The sequence below is a fragment of the Dryobates pubescens genome, chromosome Z (assembly GCF_014839835.1).
Source record: "Dryobates pubescens isolate bDryPub1 chromosome Z, bDryPub1.pri, whole genome shotgun sequence".
Classification (NCBI taxonomy): domain Eukaryota; kingdom Metazoa; phylum Chordata; class Aves; order Piciformes; family Picidae; genus Dryobates; species Dryobates pubescens.
Genome location: NC_071657.1, coordinates 24,137,087 through 24,163,360, shown reverse-complemented (window position 1 = coordinate 24,163,360; position 26,274 = coordinate 24,137,087). Strand labels below are relative to the sequence as shown.

Genomic DNA, 26,274 nt, shown 5'->3' with positions numbered 1-26,274 from the left:
CCCTGCTGGTCTTCCCTCTAATTCTCACCCACAAGCACTCAACCCAATCGTCCCTGATCTCCAGTGCAATGGCATCTAGTGCCTCCCTGATGTACAGGGCCACCCCTCCCCTCCTTCTTCCTTGCCTGTCTCTCCTGAAGAGCCTGTAGCCGTCAATTGCATTGCTCCAGTCACGTGAATTGTCCCACCATGTCTCTGTGATGGCAACTACATCATAACTTTCCTGCTGCAACAAGGCTTCCAGCTCCTCTTGTTTGTTGCCCATGATTCGTGCATTAGTGCACATGCACTGCAGCCGGGGGCTGCTGGTTTCACCTCTGGCTCTTGCTCATTGCCCCCAGACTCCTGCCTAGGGGGACTGGTTTCAGCCCCTTCCCCCTTCAAATCTAGTTTAAAGCCCTGTCAATGAGACCTGCCAGTTCCCTTCCTAGAATCTTTTTACCTTTGGGGGTTAGGCCCTTCTCGTACACTGTGAACTTTCCCCTCCTCTGGGACAGATGTACTCCATCTGTTGGCAGCTGACCCAGTGCAGTAGAAAGTTTTTCAAGATCAAATAGAAAGTTCTGAATAGAAAATTTGGTGACATACAAATGTGCTTCAGCCCATCACTTGATGAAGTTAAATATTAATGTTTTTTGCTGATATTGACTACCAGCAAGTAGGGGAACAGAAAGGCACAGCCTGGAGAGCCCCACAATCCCTCAGGTTTTACCGATGCCACCAGTAGCAAGCTGCATCCTGCCCTGCTACAAGCAGCTGCAGAGCACCCAGAAAAAAAGGCTACAAGTGGAACATGAAAAGGCAGAGATGGGCTTCCATTTTTGTGGTAGTTTTAAGCTGTACCTTTGAAGTTTTCCAGAGATCTTGAACAGAAAGTGGTAGAATGTAAATTGTAGTTTTGCTTGTAAATACAGCTTCATTTGCTTCCAGCTGTGCTAGTCTGACAATTTAATGTTGGGGGGAAACTTTCAACCAACCCCAATTTTCCTTCCTCAAAGGCAGCAGGAAGCACTTAATGAAAAAGCAGGCAGAAACAGGTAAAAAGAGGACAATGCTACAGGAGATGCTGTGGCCATCAGCAGAGCTTTGAAGTCCTCTTATAATCTACTACACTTACATTAACTGTGGGAACCCAAGGGAGCAGCCAACAAAATGTTTACCTGGCCTTCATATCTATGGGGGGGTGGGCACAAAAGGTGATAAGTGATGTACCTAGGAATCATGTGAGCAAGGATGGAAGGTGGAGATAACAAAATGCTGTATCTTTGAAGCAGACAGGAAAAGCAGTTGGGGAAAATAAAAAGCTTCTGTTACAGTAAGACAAATCTTGAGGATTGGAAGGCTGTGGGAAAATGAAGTAAAGTATGTATGAACCTCTTAACAAATAGCCTCTGGCTTGGCAGACCAGAGCCACTCTGGTCCAGTTGTGGCCATGGTCACCTATCCATAGCTGGTCTATCATCTCCCAATTCAGCTCACCATGGTGGGACAGGCTGGACCAGGCCCACTATATTTTATGATTCTCACCAACAACCCACAACTAACAATCCTCTTCATTTCACAGCAATATTTCTTTGTTCAGCATGGCCTCATAACGTAAGGATGAGAATTTTTCATTATTGTCCACCAGCTGAAGGAATCCATACTTTAAACAAACTGAACTTATTTTCTAAGCTTATAAACCTGTGGCATCATGGTATGGCAGCTTCAGCCCTGAGCTGTCTTTTGTGCCTCTCTCCTAGCTGCGATGAAGTCAGAATTTCTCATTTTAATCTTTTTCATAATAGCTGAAACACAGCAACACATGCACAATCACTAGTCTCTCTTATGCAATTTCTCCTCTCACACATTCCTCCAAAGAGTCTGACCACTGCTCTTCTGCACCTGCTGGATTATGGCACAAGCTGGTTTGAGCCTGTTCTTGCAACTGTATATATGTTCAGCATGCATTTTTTTACTTATTGGATACAGAAAGTTCCCTATTTATGCATATCACAAGTTAATATTCCATTTCTCAGGGGTAGCAGAAAAAGTAGTCAGAAATACTGGAGATCAGCAATTTATATGAAAACATCAAGAAAAACTTTAAACTAACTAACTAACTAAATATGAGAGTCAAAGCCTGTTCTCTGCAGGTTAACATCTAATCTGAGGTATCCTTAACTGCCCTGGAAAAATATTAAGGAGGCAGCATTTCAGAAAAATAAAAATTAAAAAATTAACATTCCTACTAAGTGATACTGAAAGAAAACACACGTTTAAAATTTACACATAGAGTTACTTAGGAAAGGGGGTTCTGATTCTTTTTTTTTTAATATTACCAAAAAACCCCACTAATTTTGTTTTCCCTCTACAAAACAGAACTGTTAGTGCTCACTTCTGACCCCCACCAGCATTTACCTTTCATTTCACATACACATAAAGAACACTCAGAAGCAGCCATCGGCATCCATTATCCTACATCCACTCTCTATATTATGGCTACAGTTATTTCTCTGGAGTAGTATGCTCCAAATGTTAAACAAGAAGCAGCTGATAAACTAGCCTGCCTGAGAACTTTGAAGACTCTGCAAGGCTTCCAGTTACATCTACAAAGTTGTACTTTTCAGTCTTGAACCTTGCAGAAAACACACTGCAAACAGCAGTAATACATAATAGTGGGGAGAAAAAAAAAAAAAAGAGAGAAGTAAATTTAGTTTCTCCAGCAAACAGTGTCTTGTTCCAGGGTTTAAAGAGCTACATAAACCTGATAAATAAACTTACAAAAGCAGCTATCAGAAGTCTCCTATACAAACAGGAAAACCATCACAACTGCTAAAGTCAATCTACTACTTCCACATTCATCCCACAGGAATCAGCCTTTCTGCATCAGAAATAACATTTCTTCTCTTCCACACCTAGTTTCCTTTCCTTACCCACCTCAGCCCAGCTGGTCATGAATGGTAGAGCCCATAGCTTGCCTGATTCATTAATAATCACACTTTACTACGTTTATTTCCTAAAAAAAGATAAGTACTAGGAATTAGAACATTGATCTATTTAGTGGATGTTAGATGTGGTTACAAGAATTCTTACAGTGTTTGAAAACTTTATTATGTTTTGCCTTCAATCCCCCATCTCTTCTTCTCACCCAGCAGCTTCAAACCACATGGTGTACACCTTAAGAAACCCAGCAAAAAAAAAAGCATTTATTTCAAGGAGAAATAGTCTACACAAAGGAAGCAACATTTACCTCCTTTTCCATTGCACCTTCCTGTTGTACTATGAAAATATTCAGATGCAGTTTCCATATACTATGGTAACAGATTTTCATATTTGACATAATACCAAAAAAATATTGTCCCTTTTAAGAAAGTAGACAGAATCAGGATTTCAAAAACACCTTGAAATAGATGAAAGGATAGTGCAGTGGACTTTATAGCAATGCTATAATCAAGCTTCAATTCTGGATCCTTGCAACAATACAAATTCAGATCAGGTATGTTACTATCTCAACCTTTAAACCAAGTGGAAGTATGATACTAGTGATCTCTTGTTGATGATAAATAAATAAATATTTCCTACTCCTTGGTATTATTTATTAGTTTCTGGAAAGAAGTGATCACCTGAGAATCGGATTACATTTTAGACATCTTTTTCACTCCTTTTTTTAACTTTCTTTTCTTTTTAATCAGCACTCAGTAAGTGAAAGTTATCTAAAATATTAAGGGGCACATTTTCTTTCACTCTGAATTTAAATGCAAGTTCCAACTTCAAGATTCATAATTTCCTCATGCTTTGAGATGACAATAACACACACCTACTGAAGCACCAGCCATGAACTTCCATGCTGCAGCACTCTACAGATGGGCAAGCTAGGATGAATTATCACTAAACACCACTTCGTGTTTACACCATGCAGCATATGGTAACACAGTCAGTATCCCAGTTCCTTTTTTCTGGAGCAGGTTGCCATGCAAGTAAGTGGGACAGTACCAAGAAGATGACCAACTATGCAAGGTCATCTTACAAGACAAGACTGAAAGTTCCAGCATTTCGCACATCTGTGCCACCACTCAGAGGATACCAGTTTATATTCTTATTTTTTAAGTAAAATACTTGTTGCAACAACTAGCTCAATGGGAAGGGATCCTTGATGCAGGACACTGCTGCTTTCCTGAAAGCAAGGGGAAAAAAAAAAAAAAGAAGTCTGTAGCTTCAGCTCCTATTGATGAGAAAATATTGATATGAATTTTCATTGGTCATAATTTCAATTGCTTTGGATCATAACTACCTCTGCTGAAAATTACTCTATTTGAATTTCAGCCTTTCTGCAACTGGAATCTCTTGCTATTTTTCTCCTAAGGGATAAAAGACAAGGAAAGAGTAGGTAATTTTATCCTCCGACACATGAATATCTAACGATTGGTAGTTTCACTAGCAAAGTATATCTAAAATAGTAAGGCAGTTTACAATTCTTTTTCTAACCTTCCTAAGAGGACATATTTGATACACAAATGCACAGGCACTTATAAGACACACGCATCCTTAATATGTTCAGGAAATTCACTTGTCCAATATAGTTGGATACACCAATCTCTATGTTCAGATTAATTTGAATGGCATACCCCCAGTAAAACTCCTGCAAGGACAGACTCTGAGTCAAGCAATATTAAATGGCTTTTATCTTTAAATTGCATCAGCATTATTGAAATTCTCAGACACTCTACATCCAAAAGGAATTTCAATGTAAAGTAACTTTCTAACAAAACAAAGTTTAAGAAAATGTCATAAAAAGCAGAACAGGCAAAGAACAGAGCAAAGGAAATGTAGATTTCATGACACTTTTTCCAGTGCTGTGACTCCCTGTGAGATGATACTTTACATTGTAGAGACCTACTATGAACAACATTAAATTCAGACTCAAGATGCACTTTTCATAATTCGGCATCTACAGATTTTAATAAAAACATATAGAATGTGGACAGTAGGTCAACAGTAAGCAAATAAAAGGAGTAGATAATCAACTCTGTAAACAATTAACCATGTGACAATAGTATTAATGTATTTTTCCTTAAATATATTCTTATCAGAAAAGGCATCAGTTAAACAGGATTCCTTCAGAGCTGGTACAATTTTGCAGCCATGACCCCTCGTATAAAGCTGTCTGGGCCAGATTATGAATCCACCAGTTATGCCATATCTGCTCTTAGGATAGAGGACTTCAACTGCAGCTTCACACGTACTTTAAAGTGGCAGAAAATCAGACACAGAAGAGGCTTTTGCCTAATCCAGATACTCCTGCTTGCTCCACCCTTGTGCTGCTAGCACTTTTTTATTCATGTAGCAAATTTAGTGATGAACATATCCAAGTTAAAAACCAGCCCACTCCTCCCAGATTTCTTTTTAATTTTAAATACAAATCTCCCCCCAGCCCAAATCTACCATGGTGTTAACCCAAATGCAGGATCACCTCTTTCATTACCAATGCCATCTTCTCTTGCTTGGAATGCTCAAAAAACTTCAGTCTCTGACACACAAAATCTCTATGCTCAGACTTTCTGTGAACATGTCTCTGAGTCAAAAGCAAACCACACAGCAGTACTCCTGGAAACCTGTTCATCTTGTAACAGAAAATGATAGTTCTCTGGACATGGGAAGGCATTCCATTTCATTTCTTCCACTACCCTGCAACCCAGGTGTAGCACTGTCAACCACATCTCAAACTTGTCACTTCTCAGGCTAGCATCATGATCTGGTTCAGCCACAAATTTTGCCTAGTCTTTAAAGAAACCTACTGGGATCATCTGGTAAACCAAATCACCAATAACAACCTGCACAGTGAATTCAAAACAATAAATAAGAACTATTGTACATTGGCAGGGAATGCACCAGCTCACTAGTGGTCAGATGAAGAAATTAAATGCTGTAGTCAAAACTGGAAAAAACCCACACTCATAAAAAAAAAATTTATGTTCTTTCAGTTACAGTAGACCACAAATTAGACAGTAAAACCACACTTCCATGTCTGTTTCTCGTGTAGTTGTTTTGTTGGTGTGGGGTTTTTATGTTTGAAATTTTTTAATTTTATTTTTTCAAAGGATCTCTGGCTTTCTGCCACGAAGTAGATCTATGGTTTACCAAAATGCAGTCTCTGGGCTTGTTCATTTCTTACTTAGTTTGCTAGGTCTGCAATCTTTCCACCATTTTAATCAAAAGGTTTCAGGCAAGCATTTCTATGAAAAACACTCATTCAAATCCTAACAATTTTAGCCACTGAGATACAAAGATGCTGTATCTGGTTTAGTTCATGAGAATCTGTTTTGCACAACTATTACAATAATTCATTTTCCTAACAGCAGCTTCCCATGGCAATTAAAGACTCAGTTGTGCTATTCTGTTTTCATTAGAAATTTACCAGAATACATGAACAGAAACCTTAAAATCACTGACTGTTTGCCAACCTCTTTGTATATAATCACTACCTGTTTTTCACATAAGACAACATAAAAAACTGGGAGGAGGTATAAAGGAAATATGTTTGATAATGTATAGCTCAAGACCGTTTTTCTGTTATATGAGCTTCAGTGAAGATAAAGGAATAAGTTGGAAAATACTAACCTTATGTATAAAGGGAAGGCATTTCAATATGACTAATTTTTTTTTATTAAGTTAATCTGTTTCCACTAGTATAAGAGATACCATGTTGTACAGGCAAAAGCAAAGGAAAGAGAACAGAGATAAAGTTTAAGTCATAAACAAGGGATACAATGACTTTACCCCTTCCCTCCACCCCGATATAACTTCTGCTCTTGAAAACAAAACTGAAGTTGCCTTTAAGTAGCTGCAGAACTGCACAAGAAGTTGCTGACTCCTCAGTTAGCAGGACATGAGCAAGTCTGTTCAATGGTGGTTAAAACACAACTCTTAAGTAGTTGTCCCCCAGGGAGATGAGAAGCACTGCTAAAATTTATTCCCACATAAAACACAGCAGCAGCAGATCAAAATTTAAGAAGAGAATAAAACAAAGGGATGAGGAACAGGTAGAATTACGTGTAACAGCTTAGTGGTTAAAAAGTCTAATCAGAGCATTACATACATTACTTGAATTCTTTCTTTACTTCTTCCCACATCCTACAAGAACATCTTGTCTAATAGGCTTCTGTGAAATAATTTTTCCACTGAAGAAGCAAAGTCCCCAAGTTCCTTTTTAGTTCCTCCTCAGAATCACTGCACATGAAAAATGACCATGGGCTAAAACATGCAAACTGGTTTGGGGCAGGAACTGGAACCCAGCACCACTCCTTCCTGTTGGCCAGAGCCTTTTCAAGACAACATCACAGCATGCATCTCTCCCTCTTTCAGCTCTCATGAACCACTGAAAAGATCAAGAAAACCAGAGAGCTTCCTTCTGGGAGAAAACATCACTCTCACTACTAAACAGAAAAGTAGCTAAACTAAGATAAACCAAGACTGTTGCTTTCTTTAGGTTTTTGGTTTTTTTCTCTTGTGGGTTTGTTGGTGGGCTTTTTGTGGCTCTGCTGTTGTTGTGTTTGGGGTTTTTGTTGTTGGTTGGATGGGGTTTTTTGTTGGTTTGGGGGGGGGGTTGGTTTGGGGGTTTTTTTGTTGTTTTTTGTTTGTCTGGTTGGTTGGTTCATTTTTTTTAAAGGGGGTTGTTTTGGGTTTGAGTTTTGGCTTAAGAAAAATGCACACTATGCTTAAACTTGAAAAAAAAAAAAATCAGGTGCCACCTTTCAAAGCATGTTTCTGAGACTACCAAGCCAAGGCAGCATGTCCTGGCAGCAACAACTTTGATGTCTCAGCCTTCAAGCAGTCATAGATTTAATACACACCCATGACCTCAACATTTCTCTATGAGTTACGCTCTATATAAGTACTGGATTTCTTCAGCTTTTGGCTAAAACTTGTAACTTGCCACACGCACCACAAACATCACTTTGCCCTCACTCAGATGGCCCTACAGCCCAGTGGCATAGAAGCACCCATAGCCTGGCTCTTGTCTCACTGTAGACAGCAGTCAAAGCAGCTTGTCTGCGGTCTCACAGGAAGCCCTTGACAGCACAGTCCAACAATTTACATGCGAATACTCCCAAGTCCCAGACCTTAGCAGCTTCTCTCATCCTCATCTGTGAGCTTTGTGCTTCACTTCTCATACAGAGAGGTATTTTCAGTGTCTATAGATTTTCAGGTTCGCCAGGTTCTCTTGCAGGCTTAAACAAACCATATGACCCTTAACACAGTGTATACTTACAGCGGCATATATCTTTGGAAATGTATAAACTAGGATTACCCCAGAATTCTTCTCTCTCACACAAAGAGACTTGTTAAAAATCAGTGCTTTAGAAGAAATACGCACCTGATGTTCAGGTAGAAAACACAGCCAAGTAAACAGCAACAAAGGACAAAATATCATAATTTTCTACATCCATACAGCCTATATCTCCCCATGGCTGAAGGGAGATTTAAAAAAAATTGTTGCATATGCAAGAAAGATGAAGGTTTGTACTTGTAAAATGAAGTCTATGTCCTTCTACAGAGGTAAATTTTGAAAATGCCTAATAGCAAGGCTGAAAAGCATCATGCACACAAGTTAGAAAATGTGTCTTCAAGTGGAAAACTACAACCACAGGGCGGGGGGGTGGGAGGGGGAAAGGAGAAGGAAAAACCCCACCCACATGTATGCATACAGGGGCTCTTTTCTTGTACAATCCTCTGGTGCTGTTGCTCTTTACATCTCTATCTACATGATCAAACCAAAGAACAATTGTCATCCTCAGTCAGATGGGGATTTAGAGAAAATGTCAGAAATAAACCATTCCTCAGAAATTTCCAGGATGTTCCAGACACAGAATTCTAAGACTTTTTCTTCAGCTAAGAACAAGTGAAACAGGCATGTTTTGCCATCACAAATCTGTAGAGATAAACCAAAGAACGTTGTGAAGGGGAAAAGAACTAAGTGTCTTTTCACAGAAAATGTCTTTCTCCTCATGTTGTCCCTGCTAAAGAAACATTACTAGCTTAATGATGATGACCTTAACAGCCATCTCCAGATGCACAAGAGAAGCAGATTCAAAGGAAACAGGGATCTCCCTCTTCAATGAATTAAACGAGGAGCTTATAAGCAATTTACTTTTCAAAGTAGCACCTCCATATTTACATATGGACAATTACATAACAAGTAACTGACATAACAAGTCCTTTGACATTTGGAGAAGCTATCTCTTGCATCACTAATGTTTTAGAGTAACAAATTAGCAAGAAACTCATCAATGCTTGGATTTTGTTGCTCAATTATTCAGGGTAAGACCTGTTAAAGAAAACATTCCTTGTTCCCAGAAATTAAGAAATACTGATAAAAACTGTAAATAAACAATGTGCTCAGACTGCAACAGCTTTCTGCAATTAGGACAGAAAGCCTACTGGTTAAATTGAGTCTAATAATACATAATCGTCCCTTGTTAACACATTGACACAAACATATGGGGTGTATTTTATGCACAAAGTCTTCCCAATCTTGTGCTATTCAAACACTATGGATTGGTATTTTAAGAAGAGGCACCTACTTTGTATCTAGTCATATGCTTTATAAAATTACAGATAGCAGACAGTAGTGGCGGTGTTGTAGCTAACTCTCTCTTACACATCAGCATAGCACCATGTTTCAAATGGGGCACTGTTAAAGTGCATGGTTGTCATACAGAGTGAATGGTACTGCAGGGAAATAGGAGACATGAGGGAGAAAAAAACAAGCTTACTCCAATCATTACTCATTCCCTGCCTCTTCCCTCAAATGAAAAATCCAGGCTAAGTATTGCAGGTAGTTTTGACCTTACTCTCTTTGATTTTTATGTCTTTGAATGTTATCACAAGACTAGCCACTCCCTATTTCCAGCTTTTATCTCCAAATGCAATTAACACAGCAACAGGCAGGAGGGCAACTACAGTATCTGTAGTATAATCTCTTGGTAACCTCTAGGACATAAGAACAAAGTAAGTCCCATAACAGTTAAGGCACTGCTGGACCTCGTCGCACAGCAGATACGGGTTGGAAGGCGTTCTCTTCCCTTCACAGCAAATATGTATTCATTCAGTATTCTGTGCTTCTCTTGAGGCTCTCATCTACAAGATTTGAATACCCATGCAGAGTCAACACTGCAACTGGCTACTGAATTGTCAAGTAGTTAGGTGGTGGCTTCTCCACCTCAACTCAAATGAAGGATCTCCCAAGACAGACAGGGAGCTGGTCAGACACCACCAGGGCTACTGACAGAAACCCAGCCCTGCACGACCCCAGAGAAGTGGCCTTCCTGAAAACACAAGGACACTACTGTCGGATTTAAGAATACTCCCTCCTCCAAGCCTTAGCTGGGCTGCACTACAGTTATTTTGTCTCCCTTGCACTCACTGATGGGAAAGCTTAGCAGGAAAACAACACTGTATTTTCAAAAATAGGTCTGTAAGTGTTTCTGCTACAAAGCATGGCCCAAAACTCCGTACTCATCCCTGTGAAAGCACAGAAATGGGAAAAAGCGGTTCTGTAATACACTTCCCTCGGTGATCGCTCCACTTTCCCCATGGTTTTAAAAGGTAAAATTTGAGTCAAACGCAACTGGTTGACCACCAAAAAGAAGTAACAGAGACAGGTAAGTTAATCGGACATTTGAATGTTTTAAACTAGAAGTCCTCAGATACCTGTTTTATAAAGAATGAGTGAAAATGGAGTTTCAACTCTCTACAAGAAGCAAAGAGACATGAGAAAGAAAATAAGGTACAAAAATGCCTTCTCCCTCAACTCCCAGCTAAACACTCACTCTACTTTGCATTATGATTAATTTTAAATAATGCTGTCACATTACTGTGGCAAATGATAGCTTTAGTCGTTGAGCAACTGTCAAGGAGAACATCCTGCAAGCCTGATTTTCCAAACACTGAGGTCCACATACCATTACATAAGCCTCCTCCAGTTGCATCAAGGGGGACCTAAGAATCATTGTGCCATTGAAAGAGCTTCAAGTTACCTCTTCTTCCCACACTGCCTGCTAAACCTGTTGTTGTAACCCCATAATGAGTTTTGAGGAAGTTCTCTGCCTTGAGGACACAACAGACCCAGACCAGACCTTGCTGCTGTTGTTCTTGAGTTTAAAATTGTCAGTGTTAAATATCAACAGCATTTGCTGCCACTACCTACAAATAGCACAATGTTTTATCAAGTATTTGCAGAGAGCATGTGTTGGCTTTGACATGTTTTCATTTGTTGAATTTGGTTTCAAAGCCAGAACAGGCAAAAGGCAACCCTTTGCTTTCCAAAGTACTCTTATACTGTAGTAAATCTGCATCACTGGCTATGCCTGTATATGCAGCATGGGCGATGTTTCAGAGGCAGGCTCACCATGCCCTCTATGAAGTGCTACTCCATCCTAGGGCAATCACTTCTGTCTGGGGTATGCCAGGATGGCAGCAGAGGGCATTTTTTGTGTTTTCAAGTTCTCCAAACAATTGACACTAGGACAAGCCATACACATAAGCAGACAGAGCAAATATAAAAGAAGGGTGAATTTTTGGTGGTGATTGTGGTGGGTTTGGTGGGTTTTTAATTAAGTACTCTTGATGATACACAGTAAGTGCACAGTACACAACCATGAGATATGCCAAACAAAATCTAGCAACAGGAACTATTGTTATGTAGATTCCTCATAGCACAAAAGAGAGATTTTGACTTCTGCTCATCTCCGAGATGCTCTGCTAAGGTTTCCAAGCAAATGCAAAAGAAAAGCGCGTGTTTTTATTGCCAATGTTCCACATTCCAAACATAACAGAGCTAGGTTTTTCTCTTTTGAAGAAGTTAAATCTCATCCAGTAAATGCCAGAAAATTCTGGCAGTATAAGGTCCTGCAGAAAAACCATTTAAAGCACACCGAAAGAGAGAGCCTAAGTTAGAAGACCCCCACTCAAAACTATATACTGTATTCCCTCTCCATCTAACACAGAAAAGGGAATTGTGACCAGCATGTCTGTGCCACATTATGATACTTAAATACACAAAAGCTTAACAAGCAATTGTAGAATGAATATGTATATATTTTAAATTTGGTATTATTTTTAAGACAGTATCACCTCATATATTTTCCAAGGAGAGGAAATTATGAAAGAAGTTGCCAGATGTATCTCATACCCAGCTTCTCTGACTTCATCATGAATGTTGGGACATTTCACTGCTTTCTTGCAAAAAAACTATTATGGAAGAATACTGGAGGAAAAACTAAGAAGCATGAGCCAAGCAGAACTTGACAGCTTAGAACTAGAAGGGAAATTAAAAAAACAAAACAAAAATATATTTATTATTGTTAACTTGTGATTAATTTTAAGCCAATCTCATGGTTTTCTGGGGACTGGCATGATTTAACATTTAGACTTGGCACTACAGTGTACCACAAAAATACATAACCATGAAGAGACCAATTCAAGCTTAATATGGGGACTGTAACTTTTACTTACCTGACATTCGCACATTTAAATGTCTTAACCATAACATCACAGTGTTCAACACCACTGCATTATATCCTGTCCTGGACCAGGAAAGATGATTGTTTATGTCTAAATCCTATCCATGTAGACAAGAAAGCACCAGTTAGAGTTCCATTTACTATTTGTGACATATTTGAGCTTTTTGTTTTGTTTTAAAGTTACAGACACCTGCTTTTGACATCATGCCAAAATGCTTCCAGCTACACTGAACTACAGATACGCATTATCAAGGAAAAAAAGCATACAGAAGTACTCAAAGTACTCTAAGGTACCAGTGGAACTCATGTCTTGAACAAAGACAGAAATTGTTAAAACACACAAATAAGAATACTTCCTTATCCCTCTGTTTAAAACTATTTTGTACTTTTTTATTTTAAAATAAAAAATAATCTTTAATTCAAACATTTAATTTCCCTGACAGAATACCATTTCTTGAGTACAGATAGATTCGGCCTTGAGTATGTTGTCGTCTGCTAATTCATATATCAGTTTATACATCCTGTGCTTCATATTAGCATCTTTGTTCAGCTCCCGCAGTGCCTTGTGGCTACACAGGTTTACTGAAAGTGAGTGGCACCAGAAGCACTCAATCTGCAGACAGCAAAAGAAGTGACTTCTGTGACAATTATAATTACACTGTTCACAAACTGGCCCACACCCAGTTCTCTATTATGCTCAAAAATAGTACATGACATCATTTAAATTTAAAAAAAATAAAAAAATAAAAAAAAATGAAAAAGAAAAGCTAAGACCAAAGAGACAATTCTGAATTGTAAACATTTCACAGCCTTGGTGTTAAGAGTCACAAAATCAGTTTCCCAGCTTTAATGCACCAAGTCCATGGTACAGACTGTGATTTACAGGTGTGAGCATCCACTTCACTTTTTCTAACATAACCCAGAAGCAGAATCCTTGCCGCAAAGACCTTACAGTGGCACTCATTTCACATGCCTAAAGCCTGCTTTATGTTTAAAGTTGTTTCAGTTGTCAAGACAAGCAGCAAAACATTTTCAAACCAGATTTACAATCACCTCTGCAGTCTTAATTCTACTTTCCCAATGTGTATTTTCGGCACTGAAAGAGCTCTTCTAGGAAACTGATAATGAGATGAGTGCACCACAATGCGCATACACGATGGGGCAAGAGCCATGTAAAATTTGAATATCCCAGTATTCTGTACTTCAATTTGAAACCCATCTGCTAATTTTTCCTGCACTGAACAACATCAGCATATCTATTTTGACCCCCAAAAGCAGGCAAATCTCACCATACAAAATCATGCAAAAATTATTAAATAGAAAACTATGACACAGCTTTCCTCTTCACAGTCAGTAGCAAGTTCTGACTGTTCCACAGGAGCCTTATGCTGGAGCTGTATTTCCAGACACAACAGCTGATCCAAAAGAACCAGCGCAGCACCAGGTGGGAGAGAGACCTCTCCCTCTGCCTTTCCTCTCCCTTAATATTGCCTAAAAGGAGCTGGGAGTTCTCATCAGAATTGTGTCCTTTACTGCAATCAGTGCATTTAAAAACAAAACACAACAACAACAGATTTATAGGGTAAGGTGTTAGATAGACCTAACCACATGGTCACACTTGGCCCCTTTCAGAATTACAAGCTGGCCTGTAAATTAATACAATCAGTGAGGCGGCAACACAGCAATTAGCAACTTTCAAATGCTTTTATGTTTAAGGACTGTCTATACTGGCAAAAGGCATGCTCTACAGAGTCTACGGCTTAATTTAAAAATTTGCCTAACAAGTTTTACTACTTCCTGTATCTTAAGCATCTGTCTAAAAGAAGTGGGGAAAAATTGCACTTTGCTTTACTTAAGAACACTGAAACCAGGGTGAACGGAAGTTCTAGTCCTTATGTATGTTATCCTGCAGTTCTGGTGGTAAAACCTCTTTTCAACAGTAATTTGTGGAGAAGTGGCCACAGCGAACTTCCCAGAAAGTAAAAGGACTTCTCCACAGAATGGCTATTATCTGCATCATGAGCAAAAGAAAGCACGCAAAAATTTTTCAGAATATAGCAGTTATTATCAAGTAATAGGATTCTGGTTTAACTGCAGAGCAATATATTTTCTAACTTCCCATAAGCTTTTCTGCTGGCTTTGGAGACTAAATAACCTAACACTGGAACAAACAATCCTCAGTTGTCAAACTGATTTGACAGTCTATTTTTCACATTTTGCAACCCTGATGGAAAAGCCACTGGTTTTTCTCTTTCCCTTTAATAGTCCTATGTGTGCTGCAGTCTTCAAAATTTCACTTCTAATCTCTCTCATTTTGAAGTTTTCCAGTTTGGTTCTGACTACCCACTGTATCTCTATTAAGTCTTTCCTTCTTTTTATAATGGAGAATAAATTCAGCCAGTATAATTTTAGCCGGATCTCCAACTATTCTTCAAATGGAAGATAATACGCAATCAACCACTGAACATATTATAAAAACCTTGTGCACACATGCATGCACACATATTCAAGCACAGCTCAAACCATTGCCAGAAAAGAAAAAGGAAAGAAAGAGTATTCGTCTGATACACAGGTAACAAACCACTTCTCTGTTGTATATGTATTTTATGGCTATGAAGTTGAAAAACATTCAAAAGTCTGCCCTAAATTAAACAAATTGATTCCTATCTTTACCCTTCTACCAAAATAATTTACTAAGGCTTAAAAAGCAAGCAGACTCAAGGCTGGGGTGTCATATAGCCCATATATTAACTCAGTCAGCAATAAATCTCCCCTTACTCTCCATGCTACTTTCTTAAATAGCTTACTATAAAGCCCCAATCTAATTAAAAACAGCTTTCTCGGCAACAGTGGCCTTGATTTCACTTATTTACACATTAACTACAGCCTCCATCTGGCCAAATCAGTCTATTCCCTGTACCACGCAGGGCCTTTTATCTGCCCTGGACAGCATTTTCTCCAGCAGATGAAGTAGATGCCGATTGATTTGCTGTCGAGCATGGTAAATTAATAGCAACAAATTGCTGAGGGCCCCATCTCGCTGCTCTACTATGCTTCGGCAGTTTTGCTTTATTTGCTCCATGATGGGCAGCAGTCAGGCCTCTTCAAGTCAATTTCTTCTTAACAACCTGCAATACTTTTCAATGGTGAAAATAGAGCCGTTCCTTCTAAGTCAGGAATCAATATCCTATTGCCCTTAGAAAATGCTAAACAAGCAGTATTGGCAATCCACTTGGTACTAGAGGGTATCAGATATAATGCAAATCCATACTGCTTCCCTCCTCATAGTTATTACAGTTTGCTAAAAGGTTCCTAATGCCATTTATCATCATTTACCATCGACTACTACAGCTATGACTATGATATCCTATCAGCTAGCAGAGCCCTTTCATTTCTAGCCAATTAATATTTTAGTAGCGCTCAAATGGTTGTTGCCCCAGTCTTGCAATAAAATTTACATGATTGGACTCTGGGTTTTTTTCTTTTACTGTGATCTTTAAAAGTCATTTAATTTATTTTTTAACACCCATCTTCTTCTTAAAAGGTCTGAATTTTCTTTTAAAAAATGCTGAAATCTAAAGCTCTAGCATGTGAACTAGTTCAAAGACAGAGGTCTAACCAAAAAGAGTGACACAGAATATACACATACATTCAAAAAGATACAATCAAAGCAAAAAGTAAATGCTGTATCCTATTCATGCTTTCCATCAGTCCCATTCACAAATATCTGTTTTCCGCAGCCAAATAAAGACATTTATTTTAAGCAGTAATTACAATGCTGAATTAAAACCTTCAGCAAGCATATTTGATTACAGCAATTTGAATAAACTGTTTACCATAACATTAAAACAGCCTAATTTCAGAAATTAAGCCAAATGACCACCACCAAGTACCAACAGTATATTTGAATCACAGAGCAGCATGTCAGCTATTCATTCATAAACTATGAGATGAGCCACTTACAAACAAATATTTAAAAAGCAGCTTATTAAGAAATTAGCATCTTCAGACTGCATTCAAATGTTCATGTTCACATTACTGTTGAAATTAAATACTGCATGGAAGTATCTATTCATATCATGCTACAAAACTCCCCAACTCACTGTCTTTTTTTCCCCCAGAATATGTCTATCTTGAATCTCTATTGTACTAGTACAGAATGTCACAAATTAACTTAGTATTTTAGGCTGTAACACCACATGTCACAACATACCGCACACATGTCTTTAAAAAAAAAAAAAAACAAATTACTAATTCTAACAGCCTAATGCTATTTACTCAGTTACCAAAATTTAAATTAATTATGTTCTCAAACATAATTGTTAAAAATTGGCAACATTATGCAAGCTTAATTAAGATTAAATCCAATTTACTAAATGTACTTTAATTGGTACTAATTACATTAGCTTTCCTTTCAGAATGACGAACTCCCCATAGGTTTCACTTTAATAGTCTTCTATCAAAATCAACACAGGATGACTGATGATGAGCATCACACAAGGGGTGGGAAAAGAGATGCTCTTCCCCTGTTTTCTCCCCCCAGACACACAGGCACATTCACTACCACTGCTCTCTGCACGTTTATCCTTTTATCAATTTGCTAAGTCACAGAGTCATGACTCCATCACAGCCATCATTTTCTGTTCCAGTGAAAAATTTCTCTAAAAATAAATACTGTGCGGCTGGGAGCAGCCAAGAAGAACAGAAGCTTTCACAGAAAAATACACAAAGGTTTCAAATATCAGGGCCACCAATTACTAGTGTACTTCCAAGGACTCCAGGGAGTCCTGCTCTTGAACCCTTTGAGACGCAAATCTAATAAGCGAATAAGCCTAACCTGATCTTGAGAACTAGGCCCAATTATGCCAAAGGGCAACTTCACTGCATTATTGCCTGCTTTCCATTACAAGGGCATCCAGCGAGTACATCTGGAAAAGAACCTGAGAGGAACCAAGGCTGTCTGCCCAGAAAAACAAATAAAGACAGATATGCCTCTGTGCTAAAGTGAAAAAAAGAAAGAAAATATAATAAGTAGGTGGTTTGCAGGGCTGTCTGTATTTCATAATGTGATAAACTGCCCTCAGGATTTTTTATATGATTGAATTTAGAAAGCAGTTGGCAGGGGGGGCAAAGAAGAAGAAAGGGGTGGGGGGGGAGGGGGGAGGGAAAGGGTGAGGGAGGGGGGAGGGAGAATGGGGGGAGGGAGAATGGGGGGAGGGAGAATGGGGGGAGGGAGAATGGGGGGAGGGAGAATGGGGGGAGGGAGAATGGGGGGAGGGAGAATGGGGGGAGGGAGAATGGGGGGAGGGAGAATGGGGGGAGGGAGAATGGGGGGAGGGAGAATGGGGGGAGGGAGAATGGGGGGAGGGAGAATGGGGGGAGGGAGAATGGGGGGAGGGAGAATGGGGGGAGGGAGAATGGGGGGAGGGAGAATGGGGGGAGGGAGAATGGGGGGAGGGAGAATGGGGGGAGGGAGAATGGGGGGAGGGAGAATGGGGGGAGGGAGAATGGGGGGAGGGAGAGGGGGGGTCGGCGGGGGGAGAGAATAACTCAATTCCAGCCAAATTCAAAGATGGGAGAGCAAGAAAAGGGAGTTTAAGGTGGAAGACTAAAGAAAGCTTTGCATGCATCACATGAAATAATCAAGATGGGAAATACTCTGCAGTGGCTGAAGGAAGAACAGTATAGAAAAAAAATAACAACTGTGGCAATAAAAGGGAAGAGATATGAAACTGATACCAGATTTAAGAATTATAGTGAACTTAGCCACAGCTAATTTGAATCAACATCTGACAAACATTTGTCTTTTGCATGAGAGTATGCTACATAAACTACTCATTTGAACACACTGAACAGTAATGTTAAAAAGCTGTTTAATTAAAACCCAGTCATTTGTACTCCCCACAATAAATTGTGACTAAGTATTTCTTTTTTCCACAATATCACTGATGGCTTCATCACCACAAGGTATGTAATTTATGAAGTAAAGCATTTAGAAATTAAAAGACCTATCCCTATGTATTTTTTTCACAATTTATAACAATTTAATTATACATCTTGCAAGCTGACTTTGTCCAACAGAATTTCGTTCAGACAGTTTTAAGTTTACATACAATAAATAGGTGTAAAACTAAAGTACCTAGACATGTAAGTAAATTTGACTGCAATGCTTGCTTTCAAATGCCTGCAAGATTTGCTGCATAGGTGGCCTGTAAGGACTCTGGTCTTTTCAAGTTATTTACACATCCAATATTTGACTGATTTGGGGCAGGTTTTAGCATGTCTTTTGCGGGGTTTTTTTGAAAGGGGGGATGTGTGTTGTTGGGATTCTTTTCCATTTTGTTTTGTTGATTTTTTTAAAAATGGGACCTGAAACCACTTGGTTATTCATTTGAGAACAGATTCAAAGTCTCCTGGAATCAATAACCAGTTTTTCCACCAGCACCCCCAACCTGCATCAGGTCCACATATAGACAACCCAATCAAATGCAATCACAGCCTTTTCCTCTCACTTAATTTATTTAATGCACTTATTGAGTCTTCATGGTACCTGTGAGAAGTACATCTGAATACAACATACCTACATATGTACAATGTCCTGCAAGTTTGAAGATGTTGATGCAAAATGCTTTGAGGTAGGAAATACCACTGCCTTTGTATTTGTATGCCATCTAATGCAAATGGACCTAACCAGTACAGTCTTATTGGGATGCTAATGGAACACAAAAATATAATAAATAATAAATAACATTACAAAAAACATTTGACTTGTATGCCTGCTCTCAACAAGATAAAGAAATCCTATTTCCACAACTCAGGGAAGTTCCAAATCCCTAACTTTGAAGAGAAGTGCATACAAACCAATTTTCAGATGGTCTTTCTTCTCCCATCCAGACGTTTCTTTATTGCTGCAGTTTACACTCCCCAAATTGCTCAACCGTTTGCTAAAATGAGCTGTCAGTATTAAACTCCATCATAAAATAAGTTCCCTCACTGGAAAAGAGGTCAAATGTTTAATTCATTCTCCTCCAGAGAAGGTTAAAAACACACATTACCAAATAAGAAACTCTGATTTGCACTACCATGCTCCATCTGACTAATCTGCTAATCTTGGCCTAAGTGCTAAACTTCAAGGCACAAAACCAAGCATGCTAACATCCTCACAAAAAGCTCATTTACTCTTTCGTGTTTCACATGCTAAGACACTGGTTTTGGAGTAAAGTCCAAGTGACCAACCTGAGGAAAACAGGAACATGGCTGTGCATCAATTGCCTTCATAGCTCCATTTTAAATCGGTCCAGGCTAACTGAAGAGAATAACCTTTTTCCACACATAAATACAAATCCCTCAACACCTAATATGCGTTTGTGATGTAGATATCATCCCAAAAAATAAACCGCAAAGGTTTGACATCAGGCAAATGTGATGGGTACACATACTACACCCACACCTACTCACATACACTCTCTCTGTACAGTATAGGACTGCTCACATGTGTGAAGGTTGCATGTGAAAAAGTCAGCTGACGAATGCACAACTGGTAGGCAAAACCATAACTTAAGTACTGGCCATATACCCTACACAAATGTAAGTTTTGCGGCCCCATTAAGTATGAAAAGATTTCCAATGCGCTCAAGCATGCAATTAAAGCAAGTCAAATGGAAAGCACATCTGTTTTAAGACTGATGGGAGAAATTTCACAGAACATTCTTACACTAAACAAATTAGGTACCTACCTGTTTATGCATCTCTATATTCAGCCCGTAAGACATCTCGTAATACTAAAAGAAAAGATGACTCTATTAGACCTCACAATTGTGAAAAGTGTTCCAAAATTCACTGACTTACACATCATCTGTACACAGACACACAGACCTAAAAACATTTCTTGGGCTTGAAAAGCTCCTGGAATTCCAAAGAGCATTTCACAGCAACCTTTTCTTCTGCTTATTGCTTTACCTACATTGCTTCATGCTTAATTTATAAACACTAGCCATAAACAAGAAATTAAAGAAAAATACCCCCCCAAAAAAGATCATAAAAAGTAATCACACCCAGAGTTAAAGATTAGAAGCAGAAAAAAAGCCAGAGAAAATGCTCCAAATTTTATTCCCTAGCACAAATAAAAGATGACAAAAAAACCCACCCAATGTGCTTGAAGACAGACATACATAGAAATCAGTAATGTCTAACAGACTGGTTATTCAATATTTAAAATTAAAAACACAAAAAGCTGCAACTAAATTGCAAGGAATGAAAAACAAAAAAGGAAATTTTGAGCCAAAGCAGATACACCAATCTAAATATGAACTGCTGTGCTGGAGTATTGTGGGAAGCTTAGTTCAATATGGAACATTAGCATCAAACAATTTCCAAGACTTAGGCATATCAGCCATGAGAAAGACAGCTGAGAATCTTCAGGTTTGCTTGCACTCTTAGTTAAAAATTTTGCATGGCTGTGCGCTCTTCTTGAGAATACAGGACTGTTGTCATGTACATATGGAAAACTGCTAGTTCTTCATAGATGTACAAGAGAAGAGACAGCAAGAGCACCTCTGGAGTTCCTGTGATCCAGTATCATGCAATTATGCATTTAGAGATGTCTTCCTATGTACATCATTTAACCAGGCAGATCACAACCACTGTGGAAATCTCAGCTCAGATCCCTGCCATTCTGAATTTAGTGAAACGATGAACCAGCTGCCCAGGTGCAACAGTTCTAGGAAGGAGGCTTTGGGGTTTTAAGTATACACATATAATTCTGCCCTACTCCCTCACACATAAAAAAAATAATCTCAAACCATTTCAGATTGGGCAAAATTGGCAAAAAATAAAACATCATCCCTAAGTACACTGCAAAAGCTGTACAAGGCTTCCAAGGACTAATAAGTAATCTCTTAGCATTTGGAAGAAGTATCTCAAATTGCTTAAAAGGTTAAAAAGCAGGTTTCACATGGAAATTAACTGCTGCAAACAAGTTACAAACCCCTGCAACTAAGGATTTATAATGGAAATTCTGATGAAACCTCAGTAACAGCAGCATGACTATAATCTTTCTGTTCGCCTCCAGCAATTCAAATGTATTTCAGTACCAGTATACAAACTAATAGATATTTTGAATTCGTTATGCAGCTTGCTTACCATGACATAATGTCGCTGCATCTCTGTCTTCTCACTGGCCAGTTTTTCACACTCTAGCTTTAAACTGTTCAAAACATAAAAAGGAAAAAAGCATGGGTACTTCATAATGCAAAACTGACGTTCTAAGCATAGGTTATTCCCCTTTTCAAGCATTTCTCCAGTACAAAGATAGAAACATGCATTCCAGCTTGTGCTTGGGAGTTCAGGGTGGGGTTTGTACTTTTCCTCTTTCAAGATTCTGTGCAACACCTTTAGCTCATAAGCAAACTGCATACAGTGCAAAAAAGAGTCTTTTTCTCTAATAAGAGAAAACAACACTGAATCACAGAACAAACACACCACCATTCACATCTATAACACTTCAACTTGAGAAGCCACTTAAAAATCTGTAATTTGAGTTTCAGAATTTTTATTTAAAAGAGTTTTAGAAGCATCTCTTGCTTTCACTCAGCCCACACAGGAATCAAATGTGTGTTACCACTTCAAGGAGCCAAAAGCTTATGAATTTTTTTTGTTATTATTATTTTTTGTTACCAAGAACAGAACTGCTAGGGAAATATTGTAGATAATTCAAGGAATACTGTGGTAAACATGAACACCTCTTTCTGTGTTCTCAGAAGCCCACTAAGCAATCCTGTCAGAAGTCACTTGTCACTTTGAGGACGCTGCGCTCTTCCACCTAAGGATAATGAAATAGCTCGCTGCCTCAATTCCAGGTTATCAGCACTTGACATGTCAATGAAAGGCGCGAGGGGGCCGAGCCAAGACGAGATGCGTGTCCTGAGCAGCATTTTGAAGAAACGCAGAGGACGACCGCAGCCAGCCACGTATTTTTTCCATCACCACCCCCTTTCCCCGCCGGCCAGGAGTAAAAAAAAATTCAACAAAATAAAACCCAACAAACACACAACCCAACCTCAAACCGAAGCGTAGGGACAACGAGAACATCCGTTCGCTTCGTTCGGCTCAGGGACCATGTAATCCCCGCTTCTCGAGACTCGGGGGCGGTTGCGGGATGCCGAGGGGCCGCGGTGGAGCTCCCGAATGGGGTGTGTCCGCCCTGCTCCCGGACTTCTCCAGTGGGTCCCCGCGCCCCTGCCCTGCCACCCGCCCAAGGCAGCAGCGGTGGGAAGCGGCGGGGGGCGAGCCTGCGCGGGGCTCGGGGAGAGTAGGCAGCGTTACCTGTGGTACTGAGCCTGCAAAAACTGAAACTCCTCCTTAATCCGATCGCAGGACTCGGAAATCGTGAATTTAAAGGGCTGCGCTGGCTGGTGAGGTGCCTGCAAGCAAGCAACAGCGGGTCTTTTAATAGCCCCCTCTCGCTCGCCCGCCCGCGGCTCCCCCCGCCCAGCCACCACCCTCCACCCGCCGCTGCCTCTCGCCGCAGCCCTCGGACCCGTGCCCAGTGGGCGCGCAGGCCCCCCGCCCTCCAGACCCCTGCCTGCCCGAAGGCAGCGGCGCGATGCCCAAAGCGCCCCGAGCTGCTGTCCCGACGGGGCAGCCGGCGGTGTGGGACCGCTGCACAGGGAGGCGTCGCCCACTCGGACTCTCCGCACCGGCCGTAGCTGCGGGACAAGCGCCGGGATCGCCGCGCACCGGGCGGGAGCAACTCGGAGGAGCCTAGCCAAGCCGGGCCCGGGGCGGCGGCGGACAACAATAAGAAAATGGCTACAACTCCGCGGTGCGCGTGCCGGAACGGTGACCGCGGGGCCGCTGCCGCCACTCACCGGGTGCCGGGTCTGCGGGTACATCTTGCTCAGGTCGCGGATCATCCACGCCGCTTCGCGGGACACAGGTGGCTGGAGTGGCGGAGATCAGGGCTGCAGGCGCGGCGGCGGCAACGGGGAGGTACTCCCCGGCCCCGCCGCCCCGAGGCTGGCGGGGCACCGCCGACAGCAACGAGGCGCGGCGGCGACGGCGGCGTCCGCGGCGCGCGGGGGCCGCTGCCACATCCCCCGGGGGCGGTCAGCGGGCGGCGCCGACCGGCTCTCCCGAGCGCCGCGCTCCACAGGCTCCGGCGGGCAGTGAGGCCCGTGCGGCGGCGGCCGAGAAGGAGGGCGGAGAAATCCGCTCTGTCGACGCCGATGCGGGCTCCGCTAGAGACCCCCGCCGGCAGTTTTCTCCCCTTCTGCAAACTTTTACTGCTACCAGCGGCTCTCCCAGCGCCGAAAGGAACGCTGCGGGGTGCCGCGGTGGGGAAGAGGACTGCCCCGCGCGGTGCTGCTGCCGCGGAGGTACGGTGCGATGCCCTTTTGTGTGGCTGGTTGGTCCTCGCTCCTACCGACCGGACCGCATCTTCCCCCACTAGCGCTGCTCGGCCGCTCTTTTTTCCATGTTTGGTTGGTTGGTTTGTTTGCTTAGTTATTTTTATCTATTAAAAAAAAAAAAAAAAAAAAAAAAAAGCGAGAAAGGTGAAAAAGTATGGTCCGGGCTGCTTTATTTATGGTTGGTTTGTTAGTTTGAGTGGTTTTTCTCTTTTTTTTCCCTCCTCGCCTTTCGCAACTCTGGGTAGCAGCAGTGGCGGCAGCTGCAGCGTCTAGCAGAGCGCTGTGCTGTGCTCGGATCGGCCCGGCCCAGCCCTGCCCTGCCTGGCCCACCGTGCCACCAGTCCGCACCGCTCCCACAGCACGCTCTGGCGAGGTGACTCCTTTGACCAAATTTAGCAGTGGTTCGTCATTAACATTCTGATACATATTCACGACAGCCGGAAGGCCGCCGCCCGCGGGGCACCCTGGGAGCTGCAGTCCTGTCGGCGCCCTCTCTCGCCGCCCTGGCGGCACACCGCCCTACCGGGGACTTCTCCTCCCGTCGGGCATCGCGGCAGTAGCGGCCTCGCCCCAGCCCGCAAGCCCTCTCAGCCGCTCCGCCTATGAAGGGCGTCACCGGCTACCAATCGGTGGCGGCCGCACATTAATCGCCGTTCTGTATTAATGCCCATCACTTCGCCTCTGACAAATAGGCACACGGACCGGGGAGGGAGAAATGGGGGAAGGGGGAGGGCGTACCCAGGCTCAACCCCCACGTGGGGGCCTGACGCCACGCGGGCTCGCAACCAATCAGGCGGTTCCGCCTACCTCTCTGCTGCTGTTTGCCCGCCGCCCGAGGTGGAGCCTCGAGATCGCTGGTGTTCCGCGGCGCCGGCGTTCGAACAGGGGAAACATTTGTTCTGCCGTCAATCAAAGTAACGTGGGGCTGGTGTCGTCTGTCGCTGCTGCGCCGCTGCTGCTCCCGCCACCTCCTCCGCGCAGGGCGGTGGTGCCGGGGGGTGCCTGCCCCCGCCTCCCGCCCCTCCCGTGGCCACCGCCAGCCGCTTACGCCGCGCGGGAGCCGAGCTAATTAGGGGGAAACGACTCCTTAAAGAGGCAGGCGCAGCGTGCTGCTACCCTTTCTGGCAGAGGCCCCGGACTCGCCTTTCCTATCCCATCGTAACGGCTCGTCGGGTAGAGCGGCGCTGCCGTTTGGGCCAGGCGGGGGTGGTACCCCTAGGCTGTCTGCCTAATCGTGATCCCCGAGAACCGCTGTCGGAGCGGGCGTGCGCCCTCCTGCCCTCGCTTCATCCGCCCAGGCTGCGCCGTGTCAGGCCTTCCCTCCCAGAGACACGTACAGCCTGGAGGCACCGATGGCGAGGCGGAGGAGCTGTGGCGACTGCCAACGCGGCGGCTTCTAGCCATTTGAAGTCACCGGCAGCATTCTTTCCCCGTGCCCACTGCCGCCGGGTCTTGTAGCATCGTCTGGGCGGGTGGAGCCGTGCCGTGTTATAGTTGCTGAATACGATGTGATTTAAGGCTTTCTTCCCTGATGGCTTTACTTGAGAGACTCAGTCTTTGGGAAGCGGCTACAGAGAAGGTATTAGCTGCTTTCAAGAGTAAGACTCCCAGACCTGACCTTTAAATGATACATTGTAAAGGTACGTTGGCTTTCGACGATGCATTTTTCTGCCAGCGTCAGGTGGGAGGAGGGTGGATAGGGCCCGGTTGCTGAAGGTTCAATATATGAACCTGGAATTCAGCTGTGGAAAGAGAAGGACAGGTAACTACCGCTGTATCTCGTAGGCAGCTTGGCTGTGGCTGCAACCATATGCGTGCTCTGCAGATTGGGGGGGCAGACTTCAGAAAGTGTCTTCTTAGGCCTTCACATCTCATGTCTGTTTCACTTCTGCCACTGTCAGGCTGTAATGTGAGCTCCTGATTTCCCTCCACCAAACACCTAATTCTGCACCTAGTGGTACTGTGTCCTGAAAAGACCCCAAAGCAATTTTTTCCGAGTCCCTCTGCAGATAATGCCATGCAAGTGACGCACATGAGGGATAGGCTTAAACTGAGTTTTTTCTTTCTGTGCCTGTGATGCCTAGATGTGCCTTCAAGCAGTTTGTATTCCTGATTAGGTGCAGTATAAACCTGCATGCAAAATAGATGCTGCAGTTCAGTCACATAATTTTTTATGTCTGTATTCCAAATCTATAGTCTCAAAAGTTGCACTTGGCAATTAATGCCAGAATTATGGAAGTTAAATTATATATGCTTAGATTTTTGGTCTTAAATTCTCTTTGCTCCCCACACATTTTTGGCTAAAGCCTGCATCTCCTGAACAACTTGAGACCTTGATGGGACATGCCACACAAGTTTTTGTC

At 42.1% G+C, this 26,274-nt stretch overlaps 1 protein-coding gene across 2 annotated transcripts in view; it reads right to left on the bottom strand.

The window, feature by feature from the left end:
* The window catches only part of TLE4 (TLE family member 4, transcriptional corepressor), a 121,457-nt gene extending 97,451 nt beyond the window's left edge, over nt 1–24,006 (bottom strand). For both annotated transcript variants that reach the window (XM_054179085.1, XM_054179086.1), the window contains exons 1-4: nt 23,372–24,006; nt 22,827–22,924; nt 21,645–21,708; nt 20,240–20,284 (exon numbers count right to left, since the gene is read on the bottom strand). In XM_054179085.1, the coding sequence (XP_054035060.1) occupies nt 20,240–20,284; nt 21,645–21,708; nt 22,827–22,924; nt 23,372–23,416 (252 nt within the window). In that variant the 5' untranslated portion in view covers nt 23,417–24,006. The remainder of the gene's footprint in view (nt 1–20,239; nt 20,285–21,644; nt 21,709–22,826; nt 22,925–23,371) is intronic.
* Between the last annotated feature and the right edge of the window lie 2,268 nt (nt 24,007–26,274).